Raw genomic sequence first — 27,291 nt, 5'->3', positions numbered from 1 at the left:
AGTATCCAGCAGCTATGAATGGGAAGAACTGGATAACCAGTCAGGCAAAGAGGGTAAAACTGCACCAGGGCCCAAGAACTCCATGCTTGTAATGTGTCAACTGCATTTTGCTAATTTAATAGAAAATTTCTTTGGGAATATGCTGCACTAAAGCATGGAATCAACCGACATGACAGTGGAGAAATAGGAAAAGTCAGGGGATCACCAAAGACAGAGGGATTCATCCTCTGGGAACCACGAACATCTGTATGAAATTTCAAGGCAATGGCTGTTGAAATATTTCAGTCTGGACCAAAGTGGTGGACCAATCAGTGGACTGACACTGCCATCCCTAGAGCCAGGCCACTAGTGCTGCTATAAAGACTGTTATCCTGGCACCCCCCACCAGGTCAATCCAGCTATGTTGATGGAGTTATAATTGATATATCTTTATTAATAGCTCTCAATGCAAAAATTTTAATGTTTATAGTAGTTTTTAGTTTAGTTTTTATTACACAGAAGAAAAAAACAAACACATGGGGCTCTAATATGCTACTTGTGGACTGGACAAAGCTGCATAGTACACATTTTTCCTGAATGTTTACCTTTAAATTTCTTTTTAAATTTCTTCATTTTAGTTTTAAAGTCATTAAAGTCTGAGTTAATGATTTTTGGTAAATGTGCTGTCAGTATTCTTAGATAGCTATTTCAGCAATTACCAAGATAACATCATATTTCAAGTTAGAGATGAATAGATGTTTGCTAATTAGTGGCAACTTTGATTTAGATCTTGCATCAGTTTGTGTTGAAAGACCGATGATGATAATAATAAGTGGCTCTTCCAAAGAAAAACTTAACAAAATGTCAGTAATGAAACATTAACCAGACATTTACAAAAGTAAGTGTGTTTGACCACTGCTGACCATGGAAACACTCCCCATTGTTCTTGGAATATCATCAAAGTCTCTCAGTAGTTTTGAGTCAAACATAAAGCTTGTCCCCACCAAAGATCAAAGCCCAGCGAAGGCTTTCATGCTGCGCATCGCATTGTGCTCATCGTGAGCCACTCGCCTTTTGTTCGTGCATGTAAATGGTCGTGATGAAAGGGGTGGCGTTGTTGCAGACAGGGACTGATCTGAGTCGTGCTCTCAGAGTCTGTCTGAACACATTGAGCTTTCCCCTCTCAAACCCCCCCCAACCACCTCCTTTTTCTGCTTGTAAGCTCCTATATCTTCATGCCTCACTAAAATATTAATCAGGCCCGGAGCAATAACAGTAAAGGCCACAAAAACACACACATAGCCTCACGTGTGAGTGCACACACATTCAAGGACACACACACACATTGGCCAGAGCAAGGGGACTTGTATAATTCTGTGATTTAGTTGCTTTGATATCCAGTGGCTGGATCGCTCATAGTGGGGTACTGAGTCTCAGTCACAGAAATGATTTCCTCCCCTGGGAATGTAGAGGAAAGTGCAGAGGAAGAGCACCGTTACCCTGCTACTGCTACTGCTGCTGGTGCTGCTGCTGCTGCTCACTTTACACAATGCATGTGAGATCGAAGGATGTCTTGCCATCATTCACACAAAAGACTAGCGAGTATTGCTTGAATTCATTGTCTGACATTATTGTTTTATGCTCTGACCAATAATTATTTCAGTTACCACAATGGAGGCTGTCTGCAGTAAGAAAGATAGATGTCAGCGACCGGTCATGCGGGCACAGGAAGCACAGAAGAGAGAGCACATTTACGAGGCGGGGTATTCGCATTTTGCTTGCAGCTGTTGCAGTTTCTGGGTTTATAGTTTCCAAGACATGATTGAATTTGAATACACTTTGCCATATATTGAGGTCAGTGTTTGTTGTTGTGTAAACACGCCATGTAAAATGCATTTGTTTTGCATCTACAGAGGCACATACATATAGATAAGATTTATTTCACATTTATGACATCCCCATCTCATAAATCTCAAACAGGTCACCTTTTGACTTTTTTTTTTCTTGTGTCTGAATGAAAGAGTGTATGCACTGCAGAAGAACAAATTGCTGGACAAGAAAGCAGGAAAAGAAAAAAAAATCATGCAAAGTGCCAAAAAGAAGATGCCAGTAGTTGTCAGTTTGAATGTTCTGAGCCATGCTGAGCTGAGCCTACTACGCTGGAGCTCTGTCGCTGCACGTCAGCTCATCCCAGCCCAGAGTTTGTTATGAAGACAGCAGCAGCCACTGTTTAAGATACTGTTCATGCAATACCCGGTTGCACGGAAAGCTGGGAATTAAAAGAAGAAATCTGAGGTGAAGATCAGATTACTGTCCTTCCACATAAGACAAACAGGTGCATTTTCTCTGCAGCTGCTGCAGCACATAATACTCCTGATCAGAGCAACACTGTATCTGCAACTAATAATATAAATATCACAGGTACGATGACTGAAATTGGACAATAACAGCAAAAAGATACCCTTACAATATGTCTGTGTCACTTCTGTGTTAACCACAATAGCTATTGATCCAAGCCTCCGTTTGCTGGAGCTCACCAGTTCCCATGGGGAAATGGAGGCGATGTGCTGAAGGCTGAATGAATTATTGCAGAGTCAGTTGGGTTAAATTGTGACTCAGGGTTAATCAGACTCATTGGCGGCACATGTCTGCTTTTTCTTTGTTTAATATATGGCACATTAGCCCACATTTAACCATTTCATCCAACATAAAATGTAGGGCATGGTTGCAGTTGAAAACAAGTATTACATAACTTCAACAGGAGACTGTGGTAAGCCTGTTCTGAAACACAAACTAAAACAAAACAAAAAAAGACATCTTGTTTTGAGTGAATTAACCACAGGGCACAGTATCATGAATATATTTGCAATCTAATGCAATCCAACCGCAACACAGCAGACCTGCAATGAAGAGGGCTGAGCAGATTTCACATGAATAACTTAACAAATAAAAATGCATTTTGAGTGAGAAGGATAAGAACTGCAGCAGCAACACGAACACAGGCTGAGCTGAATCAGCTTCTCTCTGACATAAAAAATAAATAATAATAATCAGTCATCATAAAGTAGTGTTGCAGGGCTATAGAATCTGATTTACATAAGAGTGTAAGAATCGTCGTGATGCTGTGTCCACCCCTGTGTCTGTCTATCTGTCCTCGGGCATCTAGTAGCATTAAACACACACACACACACACACACACACACACACCACATGAACTCTAAATCCAAACCTGTTTACACTATCACCTGGATGAAGTGTGGCACTAACTGGATTATTGGGGATTCGCCTTTTCAGCGAGGGGAGGAAAATGCCGATATTGTGCGCGTCAACATCAAGTTTCACTCAAGTCACTCGATCGGGGTTTTGCAGGTCTAATGAGTCATGACATTAACGGAGCCTAAAGCGTTCCTCCCACGCTCCACCAGCCCACTCCTCTCTTTATTTGAGGCGCTCCTCTGCTCCAGCCTTCAGAGCAGCAGAGCAGCAGGCGCCCAGTCAGCGCAGCTCTCTCCTGCCTCCACGGAGGGATCTCGTTGGATTTTTTTTTTACCCTCATCTCGGCCCCAAGATGAGATTGGCTTGTGTTGTCGCTGCGGTTGCGGCTCTGCTCACAGGTAGGTGAAAGTAGGGAGTGCTGAGGTTTTTCTTCTTCTTCTTCTTGCAGAGTGATGCAAGTTAGTGAAATCTGATCAGGACCACGGACAGAGGCGCCTCTACTTTAAACCGCATCTGTTTGCAATTTCACATCTAAGAAATACTTTTTTTTTCTAATGCAGGAAATCTAGCGCTTCCAGTGGGAAAAGAAGGGCAGAGAGAAGATGTGGTATGCTTTTTTTTCTAACACAATTTGATAATTTCATTGTATCTAAGAATTAAGTTTGAATAAGAGCCAGTGGAGCTAAGCATTTAGTTTGAATTTTTGCAGGTAACGCGATGCTTGGTTGAAGTCCTGTCCAAAGCTCTCTCCAAACCGGACTCTCAGCTGGATCAGGAATGCAAAGATATTCTCCAAGCAGGTCTGTAGAACACGGGTTAGCCTGCTGTTGTTTTTCCTGTTTCATTCAGCTGTAATCATTCAATCATTGTAGTGTGCAGACTGGAAACATGGTATAGTTAAGGAGATTGCTGTTTGTTTGATGTGGCACTCTGAAGCTGTGAGGCTGCTGAGACACTGAGGAGCTGACAGATTCAGGCAGATAAAAATACAGCTAAGCTGAATATCTAACATAAATAGAGTAATTAAGATTAGCATGTTTGCAGTTTTCATGCCATTTATACATTCAAGAAAATATACTCAGGATTCTCCTTCTCATCCGTGGCTTTTAATTTAACACGAATACACAACAAGCAATTCACCAAATCATAATCAATTTGATCTAGGCTTAGTTCAAATGACAAATCCATCTTAATTTGACTCTAAGAGCTGTTCTAGATGGATCTTTACACCTCTCCTTTTGCTCTGTCATAGGGGTTAAACATGCTCCACTGGACAAGAAGAGGAGTGAGGGGACAGTAACTCAAGAAGAGGTGGTCAAAGGTCATCCTGATAATACTGAGGCAAAAGCAACAGACGTCAAAGACATTGAGGCACTTCTGAAATCCGTGGAGGAGAAGAGAGACAACCCAGAGGACGAGCGCAGCCAAGAATCCTGGAGTCTGGGTGACGAGAAGGAGAAGAGACACGAGAACGAAGAGGAAGAAGAGCGGGAGAAGAGGAGCAGCTGGAGGCCTGGAAGATACCACCAGAGAAAACACAAACGGGGTGAAGAGGACAACGAGCGCAGTCAGGAGAGTTGGGGGGTCGACGAAAAGCGATCAGAGGAGGAGGAAGAAGAATTTGAAGGTAGAGAGAAGAGGAACTGGAGGCCTGGAAGATACCACCAAAGAAAACACAAACGAGATGAGGAACCTTTGGGAGAGAAGAGGGAAGAGCCAGAGGAAGAACGCAGCCAAGAGTCCTGGGATGTAGACAAAAGGCACGGAAATGCTGATGAGGAGGAGAGATACAAGCGCATCTGGAAGCCCACACATCGCTACCACCACAAGAAAAAGCTCCACAAACGCGGGGATGAGCCATCTGAGGAAGAGAAGGATGAGGATCGCAGCCAGGAATCTTGGGGTCTTGACAATGAGAGAGACAAGAGGGACTGGAGACCAGGAAGGTACCACCAGAGGAGACACAAGCGTGATGAAGAGCTCTCAGAAGAAGCCAGAGAAGAACCAGATGAAGAGCGTAGCCAGGAATACTGGGACTTTGACACCGGAAGAGAAAAGAGAGATTGGAGGCCCGGCAGGTACCACCAGAGGAGACACAAACGTGATGAGGAGCTCTCTGAAGAAGCCAGGGAAGAGCCAGATGAAGAACGCAGCCAGGAATACTGGGACTTTGACACCGGAAAAGAAAAGAGAGACTGGAGGCCCGGCAGGTACCACCAGAGGAGACACAAACGTGATGAGGAGCTCTCCGAAGAAGCCAGGGAAGAACCAGATGAAGAACGCAGCCAGGAATACTGGGACTTTGACACTGGAAGAGAAAAGAGAGACTGGAGGCCCGGCAGGTACCACCAGAGGAGACATAAGCGTGATGAAGAGCTCTCTGAAGAAGCCAGGGAAGAGCCAGATGAAGAACGCAGCCAGGAATACTGGGACTTTGACACTGGAAGAGAAAAGAGAGACTGGAGGCCCGGCAGGTACCACCAGAGGAAACACAAACGTGATGAGGAGCTCTCTGAGGAAAAGCAAGAAGAGGCGGATGGAGAGCGCAGTCAGGAGGACTGGGGGTTTGACAAAAGGCATGGAAAAGAAGAAGGAGAAATCGAGAAGCGCATATGGAAACCAACACACCGATACCACCACAAGAAGAAATTTCACAAGCGTGGCGGAGGCTCGTCAGAAGAAGAGGAAGAACAGAGGGATGTTTCAGAGGACTATGAGGAGGCCGCAAAGGACAGGGACGAAGCTCTGAGGTACCTCTGTCTCTCTTCATATTTACCAACCTCTACTTTTAAATTTTGCATGTTCGGATTTTGCATTGTAGAGCACAAAACACAGCAGAGTTCGGTAATAACTGTAAAATCAGTGCGGATCAAAACAAAATTTTGCGCAACAAAATGAACAAATCCCTTAAGCAGGGACCATGTGACGCCGTTCAAAAGTACTGGTAGAGCTAATGGCGGCTGTTTTTCAGGTATCTGGCAGAGAAGCGCAATCCCTGGATTTTCAGAGGCTACTACCATCCTGCCTGGTTTAAGAGGGATTCAGATGAACCAGCTGCAACCTCAAACAAGGTGGGCATGATAAAATAAATTCATTTTTCACCATGTATATATATATGAAACAAAAATTATACAGGTGCCAATGCTTTTGCATCCTGACAATGTACATACTTAATAATATGTTCAGATGGATGAACTGGCCAAGCTGCTGAGCTATAAGATAAACCAGCTGACCAACCAGTCTAATCAGGAGGAAGCAAAGAGAAGCACGCACCAGAGAGCACTCACCCCGCAGGAGGTAAAAAAATAAATAAATAAATACATGGAAACCTTAAAAACTACAGTTAAAGTCAGTTTTACCCTGAGAGATAATTGAGAATAAATAGATTTGTATGTTTCATATTTTATATGAAACTGTGATCCATAATGTAAAAGACATTTACTCAGCAGCCGCTTCCATAAACAATTCCCACCGTGTATTCAGCCTTGACCTGGTGAAGCCATGAAGCACACGTCTCCTGCACACTGTTTCACCGAGGGGAGAAAGAAGCCCGTGCTCATTATGGAAATCTCTAGTCTACACGGAGATGTCAAGGATTTAGCCTTTAGAACCGCAGAGCATCAGTGAATATGCATCTGTGCAAATGCACATCGAGAACTGTCCCTCGTGAGCATGTCCCAAATACATGAAGGCAAAATCTTAACTAGTGTATTCATGGGCAGTGACTCATTCTTCATCACTGGCATGTTTAGACTCTACTACTGCATTGCTCAGATCTGCTTTTCTTCACAGGATGCATTCTCCCAGCTTGTTTGTCCCCCCCTTTTGCTTTTCGCACTTACGAGCATTCATGCTAATCACACTAAGAGTCTCATGATTATAGCCTCCCACAGCAATCAAAGTCATAATACGCCCATTAAAAAGAGAGCTCTGGCCTATGGATACCTCCCTATCTTGTGACATAAAGTACTACAGAAGCAGAAAAACGAATCAGGGAAGAGGAGGAGGCATAGTGATTTATTAGCTCAACAGCACGGCAGCTCAAGGGATAAGGAAATGTTTAACCTAAATGACCAATTCAGCACATTATTGCAAGTTATGCAAATTTTGTATTAGGCCTGGGAAAACAAGGGCAATTTATGATCGTTCAATCCAGATTTTAATTTCCAAGCCTGGTCAAAAACAAACTGTTCAGGTGTCACAGCGAAACTCGATGGTGTTTAGTTGCTGATGTATAACTGCTGCATGTTTTTCAGGAGAAAGAGCTGGAGAACCTAGCAGCGATGGACATGGAGTTGCAGAAAATCGCTGCCAAGTTGCATGACAACAGCGCATAAACCACGACGGACAACGTTTCAAGAGACTATCAGCTAGGAGTGGATTAAAGCTGCTGTCTTATTAGCGTATGTCTGCCAATTTAGTGTGCTTACAGTGTTAGAAAAAGACAAAAAATAAGACATAAAAAAACCAAAACTGGAGCCTTGCCAAAAACATTAATATCAACTTGTTTATCATTGTATTTGTGATATTTTGATGTTCTCAAACTTAATCAGCATGGGAATGGTTTTGATGTTTATACATATAAAGTGAAAATAATATATCTATCTGAGACAGATTATTAAACTAACTGTGTTCTGAAGAGTTTGTTCAGTCTGCACTCAATAAAGAGTTATTCTGGGACCAAACAAATATCTTTCAAATGATTTCTTACTGGCAAAAAAAAAAAGCATTCACACATCAGGCTGTTTAGTACTGCTTTTTTTTAATTCTGTGAAGATACAGATGTAGCCCACAGTGTAGCTTCATAAGCAACTGGATCATATAACAAATGGCACTTTCTGCAGGGATAACAAATTTTTTTAAAAAACAAAAACACAGTTATAGCCTAGAAGCTGGAGAGCATTAACTGGAAAAAAGTGTTTTTACACCTGGTCTTGAGGCATGAAACGCACACTTGTCACTTTACTCTCCACACACAAAAGATTATTTCAGCAGTTCCTTACATAACACATACACTGATCTCAGAGAGCCTGAACTGGCGTACAGTTCACTCCTCAGCATTACGCCTTCATCTGCACTGATTTGAATACACAACATGGGAGGAAAGTGGTCTGATGAATGTAAACCAGACACTCTGCCTCCTTTATTCCAGATGTGTCAAATCAGTTCAGCAGAAAGGGAAGTCAGTGCTGGAGGAAAATCCCTATAGGACTTTAGAAATGTGCCCTTAAAAGATCTGATGCCTCTGTCTCTGTTTATCCCTCGGTGTCTGTCAGCTTCAGTCTCTTTGGTGCTGGTTCCTCAGCTCGCTGGGAGCCCGCAGGTTTGGAGCGCTCCGTGGCAACAGTTGTCCCTGAGAGGAGGTAGCCTCCGCCCCCACTCATCAGTAGCAGAGGATGAGTCCTGTTAGGCAACACCTAAGGACACGACACACGAATACGGTCAGGAGACATTAATTCTACAGGAAGGGCCGGGGGAAATAACACTGTGGTCCTGAGGGGAAAAGCAAACACACTGTTTTCATCCAGTTGCTACTTACTATATAATCTGAAAGGAGGACCAAAAAAAATAAATAAAGAGCTGGAGAGTCTCTGTAATAACAGATTAGGGGCAGTGACAAGTACCTTACTGTAAAGAATCGATGCTGCCAAATGCAGAATATCTGCCTTCATTTCACTGACTGAAACGTGGCAGGAGGTGTAACTGCTGAATCGATAGAGAAATGACTGCAACAATGATTTTCTTTTTCTAGTAGTAGATGATAAAATCACCTGACAGTTCTGGTAGTCCACAATAAATAAAGCAAAAAAAAAAGTGATATAAATATTAGGTAGTTTAACCTAATCAAATGTGACAACTGGCTGCTTTTGCATATTTTATGTCATGGCAAAGTGAATACTGGTTGGATGCAACAACCAATTTGATAACGTCACCAAAGGCTGCAGGAAATCATCACAGACATTTCATCGATCAACTACTAAATCAAAAACTGACACATTAATTGCTAATGTAAATCAATGTTATTTATAACTCTAGACTTAATTTGCAAAATACACTGAACAAGTACAGGATTAATGCTAATCACTACTTAGCATCAGAGCTACATTCATTGATGTTTTGTCCACAGCACAACACCTTATAAACACAACATGGTTGGCAAACATTTGCTTATTTACACATCAAGCTGACACAGAGCAACATTAACATCTATTCAGAGCCCTGGTAGTGTCCTTCTGACTGATATGATTCATTGTTAATATAAAAAATACTGAATAGAACAAATTTGACAAAATTAACAAAAATAATAAATAAATAAAAACAAAGACAAAAAACAAAACAAGACCAAACCCCGCGCCCCCCCAACTATAAGCTTACCTGATAATGCCTGAGCCAGGTGTCTGTGAGCCTGAGGTTGACTGTACCGCCATGTTCCTTGAGCTTTGTGTAGCACTCGATAAGAGGCTGCAGAGATGGAGGGGGAAGAGATGAAAATCATGAGGAGGACTGCAGAGCCAAGGAGTCCACACACACACACACAACACACACACACACACAGTGAGCGTTTTAGCAACATAAGCACAACAGAGGTAATAAGTGCAGGAACATGATAGGTATTGTAACTCCTTGGCAGTGACAGGGATGTCCGCTGCAGTAATGAAATAAGGATAGTTCCCACTGGATCTCTAAGCAATAAAAAAAACAAAACAAAACAAAACAGTGCAGAGTCAGCTAATGAGAGATTCTTCTAAGATAGTGAATTATCACAGCAATGGGACATCAGTGGTGTTGTGTGGTTCCAGTAGGTGCCACTAGTCATCATGATCTTACCTCTTTGTATTGGGAATAGACTACAAAAGGCCTGGAGGGGGAGAGGAATTTGAGCAGGCCCATTAGGACAGGACACGGGTGAAACCGACTGGCTATAACCAACCTGCAATTAGAAACAAACAGATGATCAAGCAAACCTCTCGGATAGGAAACACACTTTGTTATTGGAAATGTGCAGGTAGGCAATATTGTAATTTAGCAATCAGTGATGTGAGACTTAGTACTGGAAAACGAAGGATTTAGAACCTTCCTATTATAGACGTTCACTTCATATTATATACAGCTGGATGAGAGTCAGTAAAATAGGCTGATTTAGGAGAGTCTGGAAAATAGTGCTCTGTTGTGGTATTTATGATATAGCTGCTATGATGTAGAGGAGCGGTGAGTCAATAGGCTAACCGGATCAATACTTGTTCCTCTGGCTCGGATGTCGGCCTCACAACACTTCATCCATCAATCACAAACAGGCTATAAAGCAAATTCTTCATTTCATATAACAGGAAACTGCAACGTAATCACTTTGTTCACCTCGCAAGGGCACCGTGTGTTCACTGTGCATGAGCTCAGAGGATGGCAAATTTTTTATAATGGCTTTTATGGACATGCTTAACAGTACTTTAATTATTATTGATCCATTTTTCATCCCCGTCGATCTATTTTAATTACTGCTGTTGACAACGTGGTGCAATCAAGAACTGGTAAAACAGAGGTGGAAGAGAAAGAGAAAGAGGAAACTGATGCTGAGAAGTGCAGGGGAACAGGCAAAAAAAAATAAATCTGACACCAACCCGTCGGCATTTCTGCCTTCCAGCAGGGAGGCAGCAGCTGCCAGTTTCTTTCGTTTCTCCTCCAGCTTCACTTTTTTTTCCTGAGCCTTAAAAAAAAAGAAAGAAAAAGAAATATAAAGTCAGGGCACTGACTCTTCCTCCTGCAGAAACAGTTTTGACATTTCATTATTTTTGTACTGTCTGCAGTAGTAGTAGTATATAACAGTGCCTTTGTAATGTCCAAATACTGGACATACTTTGGCTTCTTTGCGTTTTTCTTTCTCTTTTTTCTCCTGGTCCTGGTCAGTGTCATTGCCAGTGTTGGTCTCCATGCTCTGCTCCTCTGGACTGCCCTGCTGTTCAGCCTCAGGCTGGTTTTGCTCCTCCTCTGCAGTCATGTTTGACTGCTTTTCATCTGAAGTTTCGGAAGAGGTTAAAGGATCACAGAATAAATACATATCACGATGAACGTCTCATTTTCATTTTTCTGAATATCCCTTACTGTTTTATTTCGTGAATTAGCTGCTTAATCTTAGCCTATGTTGTGGTTTATAAGTGTCAAAGCATCTGTTCAGTTGTAAGCAGGAAATGTTTGATCTTCTTTGGCATTTCAGCAATAGCGTGTAGCTCTTCTAGTTAATATAAAAATAACAAGGCTATAAACATCTTGGAGAGATTTTTAAAAAAAAGGCAGGTCCTACCAGCACTTGGGTCTTTGGCAGTGGTGTCCAGAGTGCCTGCCAGCAGAGCGTTGACATGGCAGATGGGAAACTCATGCAGCATATCGTGAAAATGTGCAGCGAAGCCAAAGCTCTCCACACCCGCTCGAACAGGCCCACCTCCTGGGTACATTTGGATCACTGAGCCGTATCCTGAATGAGGAGGAAAGAGAGGGTAATTATGCAGAGGGCAAAGAAAAGAGTTTGTTTGGAAGTACAGAACAAAATATATTATTTTGTACAGAAAAATTATTTTAGTCAACTAGACGAAAGCAGGAGAGAACAGGACTAACTTACCCCCCATTCTTTCCATGACGGCTCCCAGCACGAGGCCAGCGCAGGTCTCAAACACCAAAACTTTGCTACCAGCGTGGATGTTTGCCAGAGTCAACATCTGGGCAAGCGTGTCATACCGCAGGTGGCTGCGTTACACAAAAACGTACACATCATACAATCAGATCCGTCCACTCATTAAAAGACAAGGCTCACACATTTTATTATTGCATGTGCTGACTCACCAGATCTTCCCCGGTTCCCGGCCGTGGTACATCATCGCCAGGATGCGACAAGACGGCTTCAGAATCGTCACAGTATTTCCATACCTGGAAAAGCACAAGATGGGAACGACTGATAACACTAATTACAGCACTTATCTACAGTTGGTAACAGATTGTGGTTGTATATTTGGACGTGACTCACTTCTTCTTTTTCTTCTTGATGTACTTATCCTGGGCATATTTAGTCTTATCTCTGAATGTGGAGCTGTTCTCTATAAGCTGCTGAATGATTTCCTGTGGAGCACATACACATGCTGTCACCTCCTCTGTCACACTTTATCATTTTGTCAAATAATTTAAAAGATAAAAGTCCCATGACAAGACAAAAAACAAAAATGTATCGTCGATACTTTGCCACTTTGCTGCCCTGCCTGTGGCATTACTGTGAGATGTAAACGCAATAGTTCACAAATATCTAACTTCATGTTGAAAAAGTATTTACCTGAAACAGCAAAATTTTAGGTTTTAGGAAAAATTACTCAAACAGAACTAAACTATGTATTTGCTGGGGAATATTTTCAGCTGCAGATTAAGACACATTTGATAAAGGAGAGTATTATTAGCACCAGTACTGTGTATGTGGATTGACTAAAATTAACTCAAAACTACAGTGTCCCTGGTCACTGTAACAAAGGAACATGACACCGAGTGTAACAGTCTGGTTCGTTTTGGTATTTTTAGAGGTTTTTTTTTTAATATCTGTGTGGGATCTATTCATTATTGGTTTTGGTCCTTTTGTGGAATTTTACAATAATAAAAGAACAGGGAATATTACCGGCTTTATTCTTTATTAAACAGACCCAACACCTGCCAGAACTGTGATGCGCTCCATTTATGTATGTAATTTTGAGGTTACTGATGTACCTGATCCTTCAGACCTTTCTCTTTCAGTGTCTCAATGTCATCCCTGGTCAGTTTCTGTGATTTTCCATCATCTACTATGTTTCTGTTGTCTGTGCCTGCCTCCTTTGCATCTGGGAAAAACAAGATATTAGTCAGAGATAATGAAAGAGTAACAGTTTGTTGATGGTGTTTTAAAGCATTCATTATTATAAGCTGGAAACAACAGGTTTATCAAAAATAAAAATGCCACTGGAGGCATACAATAAGCCGAATGTATAACTCAAAGACAAAGGTGACTGCTGTGTGGTATTAAACAGCAGGTTACACACCATTGGAGCTCTCTGGGTCCTTGAGCGTCTGTGGCTGCAGGGTCCCTCCGGACACAATCTCAAATGTGGTGCTGTACAGATGACCCACTGCATTATCCAAGTGGAACCACTGTTTCTCAAAAATCACCTTCCTGTGAGTGAAGCAGACAAAAAAAAATTTGTGCAATGTCTCAGTCCAGCATCCCTTGAAATTAACAATTAAATTCTAGATACAGGTAATAATCTATTTCTACTGATATGTCAGTTATGGTTTAGCTATGGCTCAGTCTGTGCTTCTAAAGAAATTTTAATAAATGACAACAAATTGGCGCTTATGTTTGGTTATATATAAAGCGTATATTCAACAGTTTCTGACTTACTTCCTCGGCTGAATTTGCATAGCTTTGAAGATATCTCCTCGTTTCAACACAACGTAGTCACCCTCTTTAATTCTGTACTGAGAATCATCGTCTACGTTGTCCGCCATGCTAAGACAGGTAAACCAGCTCACTAGTAAGCTGCGGGGTAAACGTCGCCTTCAGCTAATAATACAGGGTCTCCGTTGACAAGGCACGGTTCAAGAGAGCACTACAATGACCTGAAGAGAAAGCAAAACACGATAAAGTACTATTTCCACGTGTTAGCTTTCATTTCCGTAGCTTCTCAGTGCGGCTAAACGATTGCAGACCCTAGATGTGGGGGGCGTGCTTCAACGTAGTCGTCTGTGATTCGCTAGATTTGCGTCGCTGAGTTTATTGGCCAATAGAAGCGAAGTACGATGACTTAGGCCAAATATGTACATTTCAGACTCATCGATAAACATAGACTTTGTTCAGATCTACCTGCGAGAGGGAGGGGGCGCTAAAAATACTTATACTACTAATTTTTTTTTTAGCCATGGTTCACCTTGTTATATGATGCACATATCAACATGTCACTGTAGCTTGCATACAAATTGAAGGAGGTATATGGCTGATGCTTTATTTAGTATTTAGTTTGTAAAGTGACCAGCAACACACAGCACCTGTATTGGCCCAGTCCTAGGGAGGAGATGTAGAGTGTTCTACTTAATTAATGATGGACAGTTTTTCAAGTGGAGAATATTTATTTTCTGACTGTCTGATAAATTCCTGAACACTATATTGAATTCAAGCTGGACTTTAAATAGAAGAAAACACTCAATACCCTATCTATCAACATAGGCACTGACACTGTTGGATTTTTGTGCACCCAAAAACTGTTAAGTGACCAGCAGATGTGTGACCACGTCATCACCCAGCCTGGGTGGGTGTGTTTCGTTTCCCACCATGGGGCCACAATTTGGTGTTTTATAACTGCTTTTAAACGGTGTGCCAACTCCACCTGCCCACCACTAGTGTACAGCAGTGTAGCTGTGAGGCAGCTGAAAGAGCAAAAGAAAGCATCCTACACAGCACAAGAAATAACAGGATTTGGTCAAACTGAAATAACTGATGTAAGCTAGGAGACATATAAAGTCACAAGAAAGTCACATTAATGTGAACCTGAACATGTACTGTTATCTGTTAACCTTCAATGTAAAAACTAGGTTCAGTTTGTGTTTCAGCAAATGAACAAATGCAAAACAAGCAGTGACATATAAAAACACCCTTTAATAATTTTATACAAACATTGTATCTGTTTGAAATGAGGACGTCTCTTCACCTTAAAAAAAAGCTTAATTCTTAAAAAAAGAAGTTCATCCAAACGGTGAGAGAAAGACAAATCTTCACTACATATTTACATCAACACCATTATTTTTCTAGTGCAGGGTACATTGTTATAACTGTTTACAGAAGGATATATCATGACAAAAAATGAGGTTCTGTGAGTGAAAATCTATCATTTCTCTTACTGTGATACAGTATTAGATTTCCTCTGGCAGTGATTTGCTCAGTGGTTGGGGTTTCCACTGCAACATTGAACTTTCACATTGTAACATGTATGTAAATAAACAAAAGATGCACTTGAAGAAGCTCAGTCCTGTATCTTATCTCATTCCTGGCCTCCAGTAAGTTTATGGAATAGTTCTTCATCCAGCGTCTCATTCTGGTCTTTAGCTCGTGTGGACAGGAAGATGTAACCGCCAATGAACTCATGGACCACCTTGCAGTCACAGCTCAAACAGCAGAAGGCTATTATCACGTTCTGGTCAAACTCTATGGTTACCTGGAATTACATACAGATTAAAGATTCAAGTCTCCGAAGCTTTGCTGTCTGCATGCAATGCCCCCAAAAATGGATTCCTTAAATGTAGAGACAGATGAAATCATTATATATGGCACAATAATCCCCCCACCTGTCTTATCTCCCAGTTGACATTCCACTGCTTCATGTTGGCAAACCTCCATGTGGTGACGGGAAGGCCAGAGGACATGTCAATACGAATCAGACGATTGTACGAGATCCCCAGGATCTCATCCTTCTTACCACCTTTGAATCTGACACAGGATAACCTCTCAAATTATCATTCATAAATAAAATGTAAATGTACCAGATGTGTATTTACATCATACATAAATATGTATGCACTGTACCTGACAATGTAGTAGTTGATACCAAACTCTGGAAGTGACTGCCAGGCCTGGATAAAGCGCATCTTGGCCTCCATAAGGGACAGCCGTGCTATGTTCTGATGGGCCTCCAGGATACGTGCTGTCAGCTTGAAACAATCACAAGAGGCAGATTTAGCAAATATATTTAATTATAGCAGTGATGCAACGCTGATGGCTGTTGGCAAAGTCATGTATCTTGCACGTAGCCCTCAAACAAACCTGTTTGGTCTTGTGTTTCTTGGCGTAGCGTGGGGAAACAAAACATTCAGCATTCATCTCCATGGTGTCAAGGTCGGGAGCTGCCTGACCAGGAGGGGGCGCCAGGCTCTTCATTTGCAAAAAGGACTGGATCTTCTTCACTTCTGACTTGTAGGAGCTGTAGGCCATTGTCTTGCCCTTTGAGGCGAGGATGCATGCAGCTTTCCACTTGGCGTACTGCGATTCCTGCAGCAGACAGTGCAGCAGTTGCAAAATGAGCTTCATATTTGTTTATGCATACACACTCTGGAGGGATTTTAAAAAGAGGCAGTAATGCTGGTTATCACAGCAAAAAAAAAAAAAAAAATTGCTCATGAGTATGTGGATGATGAGCTGGACCTTACACTGTCACATCGGATGTACACCTCGTTCATCCCATCAGCGACTGGGAGCAGGAGCTTGATGCCAAACTTCTTGTCTGTGACATTGACGTCAGGAACTACCTCACAGCCTGTAAAATGAAAGTTGCAAGGACTTTAGCTACTGAAGCAGAGCAGCAAAATACAGAAGATTTGCTAACGCAATAGTAACAATAATAACAATAATAATAACAACAGTAATATTAATAAAACTGCAGCTACTGTGGTGATTCAAAGGGGAAAAAAATACAGAATTTTACTGGTTTTGACTACAGTAATTAACATTTAGTGCTATATTCTATAACCAACACCAGGATAAAATAATTAATCTAAAATAATCAACATTTATGATGTTACATCTACTTATATGCAGCTCTTAACTGAAACAGGACTTTCATATAACTATATCTGATATAAGGAAATGAGAACATTTGAATGCACTAAGACATAACTATAAACAATGGGAACATTTAAATTGAGGGTTATTATTAGTCTCCATATCAGCCCTTTTCACTGACCTCGGAGGTGAAACTGCTCTATGGGTTCTCCACTGGCAGCCTCCTTGTTCTTGTAGTAGGAAATGGTGGTGTCCTTGAATACAAAAAAGTACTCTTTGTATGGCCGCAGCGTCAGCCTTTTGGGCCTGGTTTAAGACAGAAACAGAGATCAGATGGCCTGAATGGCATCATATGATAAAAACAAAAATCAGAAACACGAATACACCTTATACATTTCTATAGAGAATATTTAACTCCATCCAATTAACTGTCTCATGACTCCTTCTTAACTTTTAAGCCACTAAATTAGGCTGATTTAAGGTTATAAGCCAGGAGAAGATTCAAAGAACAGAGAAAAGTATCAGAGAAAGATATTTGAGATTTTACTTCCATTTTACCGCCTTCATATAATACATACTGTATCTGTATGTGTATAAAGGTGGGTTTACCTAAAAAGCCGGAGGGGCTCTGCCAGCTCTGGAATGTCTGTAATGTCTTCCTGGGGGGCAGGACAAACAACAGTCAATTATCCTGGTGTCTTCTCGTTACATCACCATGTTAAGACATGCAATCATCAGAGGCCTACCTATGCACTTCAGCTTAAAAACAGGTGTTCTACTGTAACAGACCAGAAAACCTGAAAATTACAGTTAATATTCACTCCAGTGTGGTACCGTCTAAAAAAAAATGTTTACCAGAATTCTGTCTGTGTGTCCGCCTTCAAGTGTCACCTCCAGGTTGGACAGGGCGGCCTCGACTTCATCTATTTCTGGCTCATTGGAGTGGTCCAGCGGTTCACTTGACATGGTCAGTTTACAAATGTGATACTGAAAAGAAAGAAAGCTTTTACTCCTGATTAGAGAAGCCTCGGCTTCATTTCCTAATTGCACTGATTAAACATTTAGTTTTTGGGGAACAAGCATAAGTCATTATGAAGTTCCCCGACATGACTTAAGAGGTTATGCAAGGCTGACATGAGTCAGAGGGAGGTTTGAGCACAGCCCTCTGAGCCAGCCACTGCATCAGTGAGTAGGTGAGTGCAACGCTGATCTCCTTTTGAATCACCGTGATTTCTGAATCACTGTCCCAACAGTTGCAAAATAACAGCTGAGCTGTTATTCTGGGCTGAGATTTAGACTCAGAGAATGTCACAGCTAAAACTTTAAAGTTATCATGGCAGTCATTAGTTCTTAAGAGCAAATTTGTCTGATGTGGAGACCTAATTCTTGCCATACTGCTTTTCTCTGCTACTCAGTCTCTCTTCCTAAACCTCTCTCTTTGCCTCTTCCTCTCATCTTCCCTCTCAAGTGGGAGTTTCCTCATATCCTGATAATTCCCCGCTCAGATTTAGACGCCAGACCTTCTCTCCCAGACAGATAATATTCTGAGCAACAGGATACAAACTGTATATACTTAAAGATAATTTAGTACACATTAATGTGCCTCTGGAAAATTGTGGCTCATGATTACAAGCCACCATATCACATATCTAACCTGCTGTCTCAGTTTTACTGTACATACATACAGCACCTTATATCACTTTCACAGCTGTGATGGGATAATGTTCACCTGTAGTGAAGCGAACATCAGCATTTCCTCCTCAGTGCAGTCTATCTCCTCCAGCAGGATGGACCAGCGAGCCTGTTCATACAGCTGGGTTATCCTGACAGCATCATACTAAAACAAAAAAAACAAAAAAAACAAAAAAAAAAACAAGGGCACACACACACACACACACACACACACACACACACACTCTAGTTTAGCTCAAGAACTTCAAACCAAGTCTGCCCTGCTGTTATTTCAGGGCGGTTTCTTTCCAAAGGATAAAGTCTGGGTCTCTTACTTTGGGATTGAGGTCAAAGAAGACGTTGTACTTAAAGCGAAGCAACAGCTTGTCTTCTTCTTGAATATCTTGCTCCATCAGGGAACGAGACGAGTCCAGCCACCTGTCAATTACAGCAACAAAACACAAGCATGAGCAGTGGAAAGAAATATCATCCAAACTGTGTAACACCACCAGTGCTGAATAAACGGTATCCCTGAAAGGTTATGCTTTCTACCCTGCATTGTTGGTCGCTTTGTCCACTAGTGAGAGCGGCTGGTACATCTTGGCCAGCTCAGCCGCAGGCAGGTTTGGCTGAGAGTCAGCAAGAGGGTTTTCTCCAAACCAAAGGCTGGTAGCAGACACTGGCATCCCGTTCTCTGGGTCATAGGTTGCTGTCATGGTCTTACTGTACATGCCGCCTTTGGGGAAAGTAAAAGATTAACAATTACTGCAGGGTTTACCATAAAGTTGAAAGGAATTTTTAGTGGATTTTAAGGAATTGCTGGGAATTTGCATTTTAAGTCCTGATCAAATACCTGTCATATTGCATAGGAAGTGATTCAAAAGAACTTCTGAAACTAAAGGAAACTTTTCAAAGAAGAAGCAACAGTTGGAATAAAAGTTGGACAGAAGGGTTGGGAAAAACAAAATAAAAGCATGATGAAACTTGAAAGCTAATAACTGGGTCAACATTAAAGGCGGCAGAGATTTATGGTCTTAATTAGAGAGACTTTTAGGTTGGTGTAGAGTCTGAACTGGATATTCAGTGTAAGAGCGAGAGAGAGTGGGTGTTCCTGAAGCAGAAAAACTGAAGAACATGGCAGCCAACTGAAAAATTCTTTCAGATCTCAGTGATGAAAACTGTGGCCTGGCAGATCTCAGCTAACTCATAGAATTAAAGATGCTATCCCCTCTATGCCTGGATAATAATCTGAATTTATCATATTTCAGACATTATGAATCTCTGGCTGACTAAATTGAGTCAGTCTAACTGTCCAATTCCCATGTAATTAAACTGAGACTAACTATAACAACCAATGATGTTTAGCTAGATGTTCAACCAGTAAGTTATCCCATAGCCCAGCCCAGCAGACCACAGTCTTTAACTGGTCTTGGTGTGACAATCAAATCAAAAATGAGCCAACACTTGGAAGGAAACATTAAGCACTAATGTACTGAAACACATCATTATTACAATTTGTCATTTACAAATTTATCATCATCTAAATTTATCATCATCATCTAAAGTTATGTTGTTAAGCCAAAAAATTGTTTTCTGTCATGCCCCACTTTGGAAACTGAACAAAAGAAATAAAATGTGTAAACCTGAATCTTGACAGCCATGCTAGCATCAGAAACCATTCTTATCTCCTTAATCTTTCCAAAATGAATCAGATTCAGAGAGCTCTTTTTTTTCACAGCAGACTTTTGATCTGAAAAGCACAGGTGGAATTAATCGTATTAACGACTGCTCTGTTCCAGCAGCTGATTATGTTACTAGTTACACCTGTGTTTTACAGGTCACAATGTTTCCTTTAACAACATCTATTCATCTTCAGTTTCACTACAAATGTCCCCTTCTTGTCATGTGTGACCCCCTCGCACTAGCTCTGCACTCCTCCCAAGGGGCCCAAACCAGCCCAATGTATGATCATGATTATAATCAACCGTGAAGCCCTACAATATGACACAATGACATAAAACATGCTAAATAACTTAAAAATGGAAACTGTTCATTTCCATTTATTTTTTATGACATCAATATATAATCAGGATGTGCTCCATCTGTATTAGTCTGAATCTTTTCAGAGATGCTGTAGATTGCTTTTGAAACAAGATGAGGATGTTCTGTGCTGTGAAACTTTTTTTTAGCCTTGTGAAGAAACAGCTCTGGGTTTGACAGTACCTGTGCCTCCTGGTCCCCCACCAACTAAATCGACGTCCCACAAGTCATCTTGTGGCGCGTTCTTGTCTTTCTTCTTCTTCTTCTTGGATGGATCATCTGGAGGCTTCAGCAGGGACAGTTCCTCTGATCTCCTGATGTCTGAAATGGTGTGAAAAGGAGAAGGTGTGAGGGGATTAGTAAGGATATGACAGGAAGGTGAATCTTAATTTTAGATCAAACAAGGCCGTTTCACACTAAACCACAAAAAAAAAAAAAAAAACTCAGAAAGACAGAGAAACTCACTGAGTATTCGACAGATCTCTGCCACTGCCTTGAAGACCATGCTGGAGAAGCTGACAGTCATTTTGATGGTTTTCATATTCGGAAGCTGCAGCAACAGGGATTTGTGCTGGGGTGTGTAGCGCAGGAAAGCATCGGCCTGTGTAGCAAAATCATTTTAAATTATGTGCTGATCTGGGGATCTTGTAAACTTGGCTGGGCTGGTTGAAACTTCCCCTGTCCCTTTATGTTTGCTTTTTACATATTTGGTATCAATCTGGAATTCCTTTAATATCTAAAACCATGTTTGCACATGCAGTGTAGGCAATGGACACCTAAAATAGGCTGTAAGCTTATTTTTGAAGGGGACCTCAAATATAAATAAAATATGCATTGCATTCACATTTGTAAACATTTGTAAATCTTCACTACAGTTCTATGCTTCTTTGGGCTAGACCTATACTCGGCTGTACTTGGTTTGAGTTATAGACCCCAAAATGGTTCAAGGCTGCGCTGAGGAGGTTAATAAAATTTGTTGGTAGTTTGTTAGGATAAAGCTCTGATTTTATTTCAGAATATAAACATGGTGATGATGATGGCTCTCCTTGCCTTAAGGAGCTTGAACTGAATGGAATATTTTACTGTGCCATAGGCATTCATATAGAAATGCATTTCTAGGGAAATTTTGAATTGTTTTTTTTTAAGTAAAGTAGTGAAATTATATAACTTTATCATATAGATATTACCTGAACTCCATACTTGTCCAATGTCCAGTGAGTCTTCAGCAGCCAGCATTTCCTCTGTTCCCACCACAAGGCATGGTCTGACCAGTCCTGAGGAGCCTCTGCACACATATTCAATAAAACATATTGGTGCCATTATCACTTCCATTTAACTGTCATATTTCAAGTTTAAAGGGCAGTTCACACCAAAAGTTATTGCATACATTTATATGTCACGTTTAAAGGCTCTTGAAGAGGAGCTCTGGTTTGTGTAGCTAAAATATTTCAACAACCACTACTGCTGCTACCAAGACAAACACTTCCTGTGCCTGCTGTTGTGTAGGTGGCTGAGCATGACAAAAGTGTGGTTTTATGAGTCTACCTGACCTCATGTTATGGTGCTTGTCCGTTGATGACAAGCTACTCAGTCATCTATTATGTCTCATGCTCTTTAAACCACCTTATCAGAGCTGCCTTCAGATTATATTAGCTCCTCCGTGTTTCTGGAGAACTACATAAGAGATATCTGATCAGATCCTGGCTGAACTTTGGCCCCTGCAGCTACACAAACCAGTGCGCTGTGGCAAAACAATGGCACTGCAGTGTGCAAAAATGCAGGGCAAACAAGGGTGTGGCCTGACTAACAGATCTGTAGTGGCACCGGGGGGACTCGAAGCCATGTGCTTCATACTAAGTAAGTTGGAGCTAAGATTTCTACCAGGTAATCAAACCAGTGCTGTCTTTCTTAAAGAGAATTTAATTCCTCATTTACAGAAGCAACTGAAATATGCCTACTCTCATGTCTCTCTGTTGTGTTGTTACACATTCATACAGTATAGTCAGCCACAAAGTCGGTGCCTTTTTCAAGGGTATTTAAATTAGATGCATACATTAGACGATTAGATGAACACATTGCAGAATGTGCTACGTGTTTTCCACCCATAAAAGACACTTACTGATCTTCTCCACCAACTTAAGCATGAGGCCTCCAATGTGCAAGTCTCCCTTCACCCTCATCTTAAATTTCATGGACTCATCTCCTTCTTTTTGATCCACCTGCACCGACAGCTCCCAAGATGTATCTCCATACTCTGCTGCTGTGATCATCGCCCTGTTCTGAAAAGACAGAGGAGAGACAGTGCATAGATTGCAGACAGGATGCTCCTAAGTTTAGTTTAGATATCACCATTGCAGGGGGACACTACAAAGAATATTGGAAGGACAAACCTGCCGCTATCTCTAGTGGGGGAATTCCACTAAAATATGCTCATTCTTTTCTCACTCTCTTTTGTTCGGAAGATTAGGAAACATCTGGGCTGAAAACATGAGTCAGTGGATTAAGTGTTTCTCAACATCCTGTGGGAACGTCCAAATTAACTTTGCCAGCAGTTAACAAACACAGATCTCCCAGTTTATCTGGTGTAAACGGACACCAATGGAACAGATTTTCACCGGCTACTTCTGCAGTACCTCTGCAACGATACTGCAGCCCCTGAAGTACTCCTCTCAGTTGGTACATTTTTGAATAAGATATCAGTGAACACAGTGACTTGAAGATGTATGAGACTGCAGAACACACAGTACACACAGCAGACACAACAGAGATGTGCAGCTCCGCACATAAAGGCTCAGATTTGGTGGTGACGATTGTTGGATTTTGATCATTAGAAAGAGTGAACGGATGAAAGACATCAGGCAGGTAAGAAAGGGGAGAAGAGTGGAGGGGGAGGAGGAGGAGGAGGAGCAGGGAGGGTACAGCCCTGGAATGTGTGACGAGCAGGGACATGAATCTGGTGCAGGAGAGACCATGATAAACAACAATCTGCACACACTGCACCAATCCTTCATTTCACACCCGGACTCTGAAAATCTGGTGAACAAAGACACGTAAACTCACACACATGCACTTGTCTAGACTGGGGCTATCCACAGAAATACCTGTTTCCCTTGTCCTGGGTAGGCTACTGTATGTGTGTACTGTGCAAAACCGTGTTGCTGGGAGGCTAAGTTTAATGAACACAGTCTGCTCTCTTTGTGCTGCTCCCTCCCTAAGCAGCTGTAGGGTACAGATAGAATTTTTAGCTTGCACATCTGCTGAAGGAATACGTGTTGAGATGTGTTGGAGCATGATGAACTGACTGCAGAGATATTACACTATATTGCAAAACAGACAGAAAAGGTGATGGAGGGAACAATGGTGTCATTTGAGGCTCATCAAAAGACAAACGGCAGAAAGTCAGATACATTTTTCATACAAAATGTTCAATATTTTTAAGAGCGCCCATATTCAAACTGATGAAAAGATAGCCAATCTGAACTGGGATAAGAAGGTTTTATTCTGAATTTAAATCTATCATCACTATCTATCAAGTGTTCAAAAGCACCATGTTTCTTATTGTTAAAAATAAATCATACTTTTAGCATACTTCTATAATAAAGAACAAATATTATTACAATGAACCCAACAGCAATCGCTCTCAAGTTTCAGGCCCTTCTTCTGAGCCATAAACAATAGCACTGTTAAGTTTTAGTATTCACAGAACACAGTGTCAGCAAAGTCGCAGTATAACAATAATACTACAGTGAAGCTGAATAAATTAAACATTAACCTCAGTCTATGTCGGTCTACCACAGACACATAACACGGTCCCCAACTGGACCATTCCCAGTCATATGACGTGCCCCCCCTTGATTAATCACATTAATCAAACCCAGCTGGGTAACGGCCCCATTCAACTAACGGTAAATTAGTTTAACGGTAAGTTTAACAGGAGTTAAGAATCTGAAACCGCTCTTACCTCGGCTGAAAGTTTTCTGCAGGTGAGCTTTTGTGTGTGAAGTGAAGTGACCCAGGAACGAGCCTTCCTCTGGGGATAAAAGACACGCCCCGCTCGGACAGGTAGACAGAGAGAGGAGGAAACGTAGGAGGAAGTGGGCAGGAAGGTGAATATGTTAACAGCACGGTGGGTAAATAATATCTAACGTTTGTCTAATATTGTAATTTATTTTTCTGTCGGACTGCGAAGCTGCTGCTACTTAAATTATTTAATATTAACAATGAGAAGCTAGCTGTGTGACATTCAGAGCTTGTCTGTTGCTAGTAACTATAATTAGCATACTTTAATGCTCATTAGCGTTATGTTGTAGCAACAACGCACTAAGCTAATATATGTTGCAAAACATTTGTGTTTCAGGCTGCCCTCAGTGTAGTAAACATGAAGTAACCAAAATCAGAAACAGAGACAAAAAACAAAACAACAAACAAACAAAAACTTTATAATGAGGTATCATTGCGGTTTTTCTTAGCACCTACCTACATCTTTAGTTCACTGACTGGATGGGACTGGCTAAACACTGGGAAATAAACTGAGAGCAGGCTGGACTTAACTTGTGAATGCATATTCAAACTGTTTAAGTTACAGGCATTAAAGGGGCAGTCCACCAATTTGGCACGCTATGGGCAGTTTGGCAGTTATTGGGGGTACTCCTCAGTCTGTGGAAACAGCTGTATACAGGTTTACCTTATATCCAAATAAATTATCCTTGTGATGTCATTAATATTTATTATTATCCTATTTATTATTAGTTTGACCCATACTAAGAAATACATCTAATTATACATACAGCAGATAACTGCAGTAACTGTTTGCTGCGACGGAGTTTGGATACTTTCAATCTATGCATAGTTAATGTGAAAATAGCATATCGGGGTGTTGCTTCAGTTTAAGTTGAACATGATGAATAATGGTTTACCGCAGATGAATCAGCCCACCTTCCTTAATGCCCACATGCCGCCCAGTGAGTTAATTAAGATGAATCACTGGAGTGTGTCTTTTCCACATAATAGTATTGCCAGTTTATGAAACTACAATAACACATCAGTAAAACTGATGGCAAGCATTTTTTTTTCTATTTGGACAGATGGTGTTCTACTGATAACCAGCCAGCCATAGTGAGTTAATGCCAGTTATGTATATTTTAAAATGTAGGTGTGTTTCTTTAGCAGTTCGTGCGTGATGTGGACTTCTCCTATTGTCAGCAACTTGGTCCTGAGGTGAGCCCGTGTGTGAAGCCTGCCACCCCCTGGTTTCTATCGGTAAGGTCAAACAGTATCTTTTTGCCTTGGCTAGTACAAAATGCTTTCTTCCATTTGATAGGAACATCTCCCTCCTGTATGAAATAAAAAAAAGGAGATTACATCCCCAGGGGGTATTTGAGCAGCTTGAGCACAGCTTGAAGTTGAAGACTTAGTTACAACAAATGTCTGTATTTTGAACTTAGTTGCAAAAGAAACTAATCAATTCCTGCACAGTCAGTGCTAAGTATTGAAAATGCAGTGAAGTCTCTTCCCATGCCTAACTTTTTTTTATTTTTTATTCCTTTATACCTAACACTTGTATGTTGCTCAGTTTAACATACAAATGACTTAAAACAGAGACTAAAAAAGACTATTTGTACTGCGTTAAAGTCACATGACATTTGGGCTGCCACTTCTTAGTCAAACCGCAGAAAAATCTGTTATTTATGTCTTAGTGGAGAAAGACATTTTTTGTTGATTAATCATTTTTATGGGCACAAGGTCTTAGTTTTTAGTCACTGGAAAATTATCATCATATCTCTAACATCAGAGAAATATTAACACAGCCTTCATGTAGTTAAATCAAATTAAAGTTTAGTAGAAGAGGTCTTATGGCTGTTTATGGACTGAGATTTTCTTTCATCCAGGACAGCCATATACAGCCTATTAACAGAGTTCAGTTGCTGCCACACAGTGGCGCCATTGAGCCATGCCAGAGTTGGAGGAGAGCACAGACTAAGAGTTTGTGAACCAGTTTTAAGAGACAAATTCCAGTCTGTACTAACATTAAGGACATCTATCATCCCCTTCATCTCGTAATATTTTTATCACAGGAAGACAGCTGGTTATTCTAGGATCCGAGTACCACCAGTTGTTTTTCACATCACAATATTAAATGTCCATTTCATATTGTGCAACTCTTTTCATAGTAGAAAATAGCCCCTGAAATGAACATAAATGGAATATTTTTGAGAAACTCTCAGTTAGTGTAGGAACAGTAGCTGACCTGGCTGTCTTACTTGTGATTTCTGCCAAGGACATCATGAGTGGTGTCTCCTTTCTTGATAGAATGATGTTATACGTTATTGATTAAGTGATTATTGGCCCATTCAGGGAGGACAGATGTCAGAGACAGCTGCAGAAAAACACCCCTAAAATTGGTTAGTATTCAAGGACAGTTCAGCGTGGTGGGTGTTTGCCAGCAGAAGGGCTTAAACCCGAATGCTCCAGTTGAAGGACAGTTCCTTTGACCACTTGTCCAATTTGACCACACCCAACCAGATTAAGTGTTGCAAACATGCCCGTGAGCCTGTCTGTGCTCTCTGTTCCAACTGAGTGTTTAGTGCTGGCTCATGAGGTCGTCTCGAGTCGTTGTGTAAGAGAGGAAATGTAAATTCCATGACAAAAACAAACAAATAAACCCTGAGCCTCATAAACCGTGTCACTGGTGGACAGACAGATGGAAAATAACATAATTTGGACCTGTCAGGGCTGGATGGAGTACACACAGAGTTACACCATGTCCATGTCATCGTGACACCTGTGGTTCTAATGGCAACACAGAGCACACAGTCCAAGCTAAAGTAAAGGACAAA

The 27,291-nt window shown here is 41.2% G+C and overlaps 3 protein-coding genes across 6 annotated transcripts; 1 reads left to right on the top strand and 2 right to left on the bottom strand.

Annotated features, from left to right (window-relative positions):
• Positions 1-3,443: 3,443 nt before the first annotated feature.
• Positions 3,444-7,875, top strand: chgb (chromogranin B). Of its 3 annotated transcripts, XM_041064480.1 has the most exons (8): positions 3,444-3,593; positions 3,756-3,802; positions 3,905-3,995; positions 4,448-5,537; positions 5,670-5,945; positions 6,167-6,266; positions 6,382-6,492; positions 7,452-7,875. In XM_041064480.1, the coding sequence occupies exons 1-8, from the start codon at positions 3,548-3,550 to the stop codon at positions 7,530-7,532; spliced, it is 1,842 nt and encodes a 613-aa protein (XP_040920414.1). In that variant the 5' UTR covers positions 3,444-3,547; the 3' UTR covers positions 7,533-7,875. The 3 variants fall into 3 exon arrangements, with proteins under 3 accessions (XP_040920414.1, XP_040920413.1, XP_040920412.1); XM_041064478.1 differs by having other exon boundaries at positions 3,445-3,593; positions 4,448-5,945; XM_041064479.1 differs by lacking the exon at positions 6,382-6,492 and having other exon boundaries at positions 4,448-5,945.
• Positions 7,876-7,923: 48 nt separating this feature from the next.
• On the bottom strand, positions 7,924-13,890 carry trmt6 (tRNA methyltransferase 6). Its single transcript, XM_041064481.1, has 12 exons — positions 13,598-13,890; positions 13,239-13,369; positions 12,931-13,040; positions 12,209-12,300; positions 12,028-12,111; positions 11,807-11,931; positions 11,492-11,662; positions 11,048-11,205; positions 10,812-10,897; positions 10,024-10,126; positions 9,571-9,657; positions 7,924-8,612 (listed from the first exon to the last, which is right to left on the bottom strand). The coding sequence occupies exons 1-12, from the start codon at positions 13,702-13,704 to the stop codon at positions 8,451-8,453; spliced, it is 1,416 nt and encodes a 471-aa protein (XP_040920415.1). The 5' UTR covers positions 13,705-13,890; the 3' UTR covers positions 7,924-8,450.
• Positions 13,891-14,828: 938 nt separating this feature from the next.
• On the bottom strand, positions 14,829-24,580 carry fermt1 (FERM domain containing kindlin 1). 2 transcript variants are annotated; one of them, XM_041065007.1, is made up of 16 exons: positions 24,417-24,580; positions 22,575-22,734; positions 21,643-21,740; positions 20,921-21,056; positions 20,639-20,776; positions 18,968-19,151; positions 18,751-18,853; positions 18,474-18,581; positions 17,600-17,731; positions 17,354-17,403; positions 16,926-17,050; positions 16,393-16,499; positions 16,010-16,234; positions 15,773-15,897; positions 15,535-15,676; positions 14,829-15,404 (listed from the first exon to the last, which is right to left on the bottom strand). In XM_041065007.1, exons 2-16 carry the CDS (start codon positions 22,723-22,725, stop codon positions 15,231-15,233), a joined length of 1,998 nt encoding a protein of 665 aa, XP_040920941.1. In that variant the 5' UTR covers positions 22,726-22,734; positions 24,417-24,580; the 3' UTR covers positions 14,829-15,230. The 2 variants fall into 2 exon arrangements, with proteins under 2 accessions (XP_040920941.1, XP_040920943.1); XM_041065009.1 differs by lacking the exon at positions 24,417-24,580 and adding an exon at positions 22,846-23,175.
• Between the last annotated feature and the right edge of the window lie 2,711 nt (positions 24,581-27,291).

This window comes from Toxotes jaculatrix, chromosome 19, assembly GCF_017976425.1.
Source record: "Toxotes jaculatrix isolate fToxJac2 chromosome 19, fToxJac2.pri, whole genome shotgun sequence".
NCBI lineage: Eukaryota > Metazoa > Chordata > Actinopteri > Toxotidae > Toxotes > Toxotes jaculatrix.
This window is presented reverse-complemented; position numbering and strand designations above follow the sequence as displayed.